We start from the raw sequence: 6,000 nt of genomic DNA on the forward strand, positions 1-6,000 counted from the left end.
GAAATGATAATCAAGAGCACTTAGGAAAGTGGATTTGGCTCAATGGATAGAACTTCCACCTACCACATGGGAGGTCCGCAGTTCAAACCCTGGGCCTCCTTGACCCATGTGCAGCTGGCCCATGCGCAGTGCTGATGCTGTACCCCGTAAGGAGAGCCGCCCAGTGCGAAAGAAAGTGCAGCCTGCCTGGGAGTGGCACTGCACACACGGAGAGCTGACACAACAAGAGGACGCAACAAAACGAGACACAGATTCCGGGTTCCGCTGACAAGAACACAAGCAGACACAAAAGAACACAGCGAATGGACACAGAGAGCAGACAACTGGGGAAAGGGGAGAAAAATAAATAAAAATAAATAAATCTTAAAAAAGAGCACTTAGCTAGGAAGGTCAGCAAGGCTTCCCTTTTTCTGATAGTTTCTAGAAATTCGGACAGAGGAGGCCATTCCCTGATCCGCGGTGAAGACAGAAGACAGACGCTTCTGTACTTAGTTAGGCTCATGCCCTGCAAGCTCAGGCCTCAGTGAGCACACACGCTCAGGCACAGCGCACCCCGGGACGCGGAGCTCAGGGACACTGCAGAGCTCGGGGACACTGCAGAGCTCGGGGACGTGGAGCTCGGGGACACTGAGCTCGGGGACACTGCAGAGCTCAGGGACGTGGAGCTCGGGGACACTGAGCTCGGGGACACTGCAGAGCTCAGGGACACTGCAGAACTCAGGGACATGGAGCTCAGGGACACAGAGCTCAGGGACGCGGAGCTCGGGGACACTGCAGAGCTCAGGGATGCGGAGTTCGGGGACGTGGAGCTCAGGGACATTGCAGAGACTTGGGACACTGCAGAGCTCAGGGACATGGAGCTCAGGGACACTGCAGAGCTCGGGGACACTGCAGAGCTCAGGGACACTGCAGAGCTCGGGGACACTGCAGAGCTCGGGGACACTGCAGAGCTCAGGGACATGGAGCTCAGGGACACTGAAGAGCTAAGGGACACTGCAGAACTCGGGGATGCAGAGCTCAGGGACACTGCAGAGCTCGGTGACACTGCAGAGCTCGGGGACACAGAGCTTAGGGGAGCAGAGCTCAGGGACATAGAGCTCAGGGACACAGAGTTCAGGGACACTGCAGAGCTCGGGGACGCAGAGCTCGGGGACGCAGACGCGCCTTCCAGCCGCACCTGGACATGGCCGCCGAGAACTCCTCCGAGTCCCTGGCCCTCTTCAGCAGGGCCCTGCCCTCGGGGCTGACGCCGGAGGCCTCTCTCAGGCTGCACTGGCTGGTCCTCAGGACGAAGCTGCAGAGCTGCGGGACCTCTAGCTCGACCTGGGAACAGAGGGCAGCAGCGGCCTGAGCCTCTCCCCGGAACGCGAGGCGCCCCTCGCCGCCCAGAGCCCCGGCCCGGGCACCCCCCGCCACTGCGCGGCTCCTGGGCGCACCCCGCTGCCTCGGTTCTCCGCGAGACGTGTCCTGTTCTGTCCTTTTCTACGCCCCGGGTACCAAGTCTGTCCCTATCGTGTGAAGGATGCCCTTTCGTTGCTTCCAGGTTTGCTCACTTTAGTGATAAAGAGTATTGGCTTTGAAGAAACAGGGACTAGAAGCAGGAGGGATAGCCTCGATTCCAAGAGCCAATCAACGTCTTCCCAAAGTCACACGCACAGAAACAACAAAAGACGGTTTGTGCCTAACAGGATGTTTCCAGAGCTTTGTGTCGAGCAGGAGTTTAAACAGAGCTCTGTTCCCCAAGGCTGCTCAGAGAACTTTCAGGGATGAGGGAACTGCTCTGCCTCGATGCTGTCCAATGTGGCACCCAGCTATTGGGCACCTGAAAAGTGGCTAGTGTGACTAAGAAACTGATTTCTAACTTTTGTTTCATTTAAATAGCCACATGCACACTGCAGACAAGGGAACCCCATGAAGAGGGGACAACCTCTCGGCATATCCTTCTCCACACCAGTCCCGAGAGCAGCCTTGAGGTCTGCTCCACGTGTCCTTGGACAAGGGACCAGCCAGGCTCTGTAGCAAGAAGACAGTTACTGGGAAAAAACTGCACTTTTCCCATTTTCCTTTGTTCTGTTGAGTTTTCAGCACCTGATTCTGTTTCACCTAGATTATAAAAACCACACACCGCAGTGCTTTCCTGAGACACTCCCTTCCTCAGCCCACCCCCTTGGCTCTCTCCTCATGTTCAAATCTGCTGTCCACCTCGGACACCTCCAATTACACCTTTGACCCTAATTGGAAAATAAACTTGACCGGCAAGGTTTCCTGTGCAAACAACTTCTCGGTCCCTGCCCATCGCCGCCTGAGCAGGGCTAGGGGAGAGCTGCGGCCGCCAGGTGCTGGAGACCCCTCTTGTACCTTGCAGCTGATCTTGGTGACGCTTCTGGAATCAGCAGTCCCAGTGACCCCACTGGAAGTCTCAGCCTCATAGCTGTACACGTACTTCCTGAGGTGCTTGAACCGTGTTGCATCTTCTAAAATGAGAGATAAGCCAGTCATGGAGCTGAAACAAACCTCCCAAGGAGAGTCAATTCTGAGCAGAGAGGGGCAGTGACATTGATCATCAAAACTGGTAATCAAGCTCAAATTATTTTTTTAACTGACTTTCATGAGACTTAATTTTCCTTTATAGATATACTCTATGATCATTTTGTGGTTTTTTTTGCTGAGGCTGGTGTTTAACTGGCATTCTTTGAATGTATCATCTGAGGTTCAGGGAGAAAAACGGAAAGCATTGGGGCTTAGAACATCTACAGAAGAGACTTTGCAAAATCAAAAGTCGAAAGCCTTTCGCAAAAGGGTGGCGCTGTCTCGACTGCTTTTTCAGCTTGAAAATAGTATCATTCTGTGGCTTGTTTTTGATTCTACCAAATATGTGAGGCAGAGTTCACTAAGGGTTATCTGGGTGGCTTACAAAAGCCCCCAGAAGGAATTTCTGGATGTTTCTCTGGGAGGGATTTTCTGAACAAGGTGGAGAAAAAGGTACAGCAAAGAACATCGGAGACTAGAGCCCAGATGCAGTGACATGAGAAGCCCACCAGATGGCAGTGCTGCCCCACTGGAGCTGCTGCTGCCGCTCAGAACAGGGTCCCCAGAGCCCTTGACCCTCAGGAGTCAGGTAAATACCAGGGGATTGGGTATCTGCACCAAGGGTAAAGTCAGCATTTCCTCACCCCCCAGGCCTTCAAATCAATGATTAACCACTGATAAAGAGGACAGCAATGTTCCCGTAAGGTGTCCACGGGCCAGCAGGGTGACCGTCCTTCCCACCCCTGCCCCAGGCTGTCCTGGGGTCCGGAGGGAAGGTGGGAGGAGAGGGTCTGGGACCGGCAGGGAGAGGCTCAAGGCGCTTGCTGGGGGCGGGCCAGGTGCCTGGGCGCCTGTCCCAGCCACAGCATCACAGCGCAGTGAGGGGTCCGCCCGGGGGCACGGAAGGAGGGGCCGGTGGGTGCAGGGCGCCCTCCACCCCCCGGGGCAACGCCTTACTTGGGCAGCTCGGGCTGGCCTGTTCCAGCACTTCATCGTCTGCAAGAAAAGGAGAAAGAAGGCTAGGTTTTCCCGGTCTCTCCCAGGTGCCTCCCGCGTCTCCCCGGTGGGTCCTCTGCGGGGGTCTGCTGCCTTCCAGGGGAGAAGCAGGAGGACCGGGACCCCATCCGCGGGGGTCTGCAGGGGCCACCCCGCTGTGCCTGCACCCTGGCAGCCGGGCCCTGAGGCTGCCGCCCCCTGACCCGGCCCAGCCGCCCAGGCAGCCCACGCCCCAATGCGCTAACCCCCCCGGACCCCCGCCCCAGCCCTGGCGGCCCGGCAGCCGAGCCCACCCGCACTCACCGGCCCAGGCCCCGCTGCCCAGGAGCAGCAGCAGCAGCAGCGCGGGCCTCGGGGGGCCCATGGCCGACCCGGGCGGCGGCTCCTCCCTGCTGCCTCCTCCGGGCCCGCTAGGCCGCTGGCTCTCGGGGACCGGTGCCCGGGGCAGGCAGGCTCTCCGCCCCGCTGGGAATGCGCTGCTGGGGCCCGCACCCTACTTATAGGAGGGCCGCTCCAGGGCCTGGCTTAGGGAGCTCACGGGATTGCAAAAGGTCCAAAGGGCGGCCTCCGGCCTGTTTGCTTTTCCGCACAAGGCCCTTCTCTGGGGGACGAAGAGGGGCCCAGGGGAGGGGGCTCACCTGGGTGGGTGGGGGCTATCTGTGCCCTGGCCTCCCCTCCTCTGCCCCAGGAGGGTCTCAGAAAGTGGGGCGTGGGGCAGTGGGCTCTGCCCCTGAGAAGCCGGCCCTGCGGCAGGTGTGTCTTCCAGAGATGACAAACCACTTGGGAACCTGAATCCAGCCTGCCTGCTTCACTGCTCTGATTCTCTGGCTGTTTGGAAAGCCAGTCCTTTCCAACTCCTTCGTTGGGATGTTGTCCTGCCCTCTTTTCCATTTTGGTGGACGTCGGTTTGCTTGGAAACCCCTAATCCTGACCAGAGCCATGAGGCTGAGAGTCCCATGCCCTGGGTTCAGCCAATCAGGAGATGGAGAGAGAAAGGGGAAGCAGGATGGTCTGGCCAGTGACTGGCCCCCTTCATCCAGGGGCATGACCACCCCAGTTACTGCATAGGTCCAGATGGCCATGGACTCAGGACCCTCCAGTGAGGTGGGGCCCCTGGAGAGGAACAGGCTTCCAAGGTTCACCCCCTTGGGCAGGGACTTCTCGGGAAATTGAGAAGTGAACTAGTGCCTCGGTTTCCTTCAGCGGTGCGGGGATGGGTGAGGAGAACCGGCAGCTGGTCTGGGCACAGTGTGTTCCTCATACATGTCCCAGAGCCTTCTCCATGATGCATTTGTTTCTCTCCTAGGTACTGTCCGTTTCCCCATGGGAAACATTCCAACTCTGTCTCCCTCTCTCCAGCTGTGGGAAGCCGGGAATAGTTAGAGAGATCTCAGCAACACTGATTTTACTGACCCAGAATCTATTATCAAGTGTTCCTGGTGGGACGGTACCGTGGTGGGATGGGCAAACGTCTTCAGCCTGGACGTGCGCTGCAAAGCTCCTCTGATCTGGTGGGGAGGGCAAGATGCAGGGTCAGGAAGCCCTTGGTGAACAATTAAGGCAAGACGGAAACAAGTGCTGGGTGGGTCCTAACTGAAAAGAAAGGCATGGGACCTGCCGAGGAAGGAGGCGACCAAGTGGGGCTGACGGCGGCTGTGATACAGGAAGGAGTCGGTGGATGTGTCTGTTTTTTAGTTTTGCTTTATTCTTAAGGTATGTCCAGGTGTAATAAAGCAATTGTGGAACCACATCAGGCCCCTGATGGCATGACTGATGGGTCTGAAAGAGTCCTGTTCTGAAATAAGGAGGAGATGAAGACTCCCTGCTCCTTCCTGGAGAGTCCTGAGGTGACCTCGGTCTGGTTCTCATACTTAGGCCTCCACCCCTCTCTTTGTTCATGTCTCGTTGTCTTTAGCCGTGAGTCTCCTGTAGGCGGCTAAGCACGCCCTTCAGTGATGAGCTGCTCTGTCTCCGTGATGTACTAATATTGTTAAAGATGGATTTTATGGGACTGCCAAATCAAGGCTGGTCATTCCAGGATGTAATTCAACTCTGCACCACTGAACTGCAAAGGGTTCTGGAAAAAGCAGTGTCTGAAACCCCATTTCTCTGAGCATTTTATTTGAAATTCATGTGGACTGGCTTTTCAGGGGTCCAGAGACTGCTGGAATTTGAGGGAATGATTCTGCTTCCATGTGTATTCACTTTAAGGAGAAGGGGTGAGACTATTCAGGTATAAAGACACCAAAAGGAGCTGGCTGGGCACAATTTACAGGCACACGTGGCTTTCTCTGTTGGATGACCCATGAAGCCAGGGTCGTAAAGTCAGTGCCAGGGGAGAACATCATTTTGACACTTTGGGTATCAAAAAATGAATCTGGTTACTTGGCGGCAGGGGAAAACTGGGGGAACTTGGGATGTCCCTGATTTGACTTTCACCATCTCTTAAGGAGAAAGCCTAAGCCTGGGAAGCAC

The 6,000-nt window shown here is 56.4% G+C and overlaps 1 protein-coding gene across 1 annotated transcript in view; it reads right to left on the reverse strand.

The window, feature by feature from the left end:
* The window catches only part of APOB (apolipoprotein B), a 41,922-nt gene extending 37,927 nt beyond the window's left edge, over window positions 1–3,995 (reverse strand). Inside the window, exons 1-4 of the mRNA XM_058287672.2 lie at window positions 3,829–3,995; window positions 3,487–3,525; window positions 2,359–2,474; window positions 1,178–1,323 (exon numbers count right to left, since the gene is read on the reverse strand). Of these exons, the coding sequence (XP_058143655.1) occupies window positions 1,178–1,323; window positions 2,359–2,474; window positions 3,487–3,525; window positions 3,829–3,889 (362 nt within the window). The 5' untranslated portion in view covers window positions 3,890–3,995. The remainder of the gene's footprint in view (window positions 1–1,177; window positions 1,324–2,358; window positions 2,475–3,486; window positions 3,526–3,828) is intronic.
* Window positions 3,996–6,000: the final 2,005 nt, after the last annotated feature.

Source organism: Dasypus novemcinctus, chromosome 25 (assembly GCF_030445035.2).
Source record: "Dasypus novemcinctus isolate mDasNov1 chromosome 25, mDasNov1.1.hap2, whole genome shotgun sequence".
Taxonomy (NCBI): Eukaryota; Metazoa; Chordata; class Mammalia; order Cingulata; family Dasypodidae; genus Dasypus; species Dasypus novemcinctus.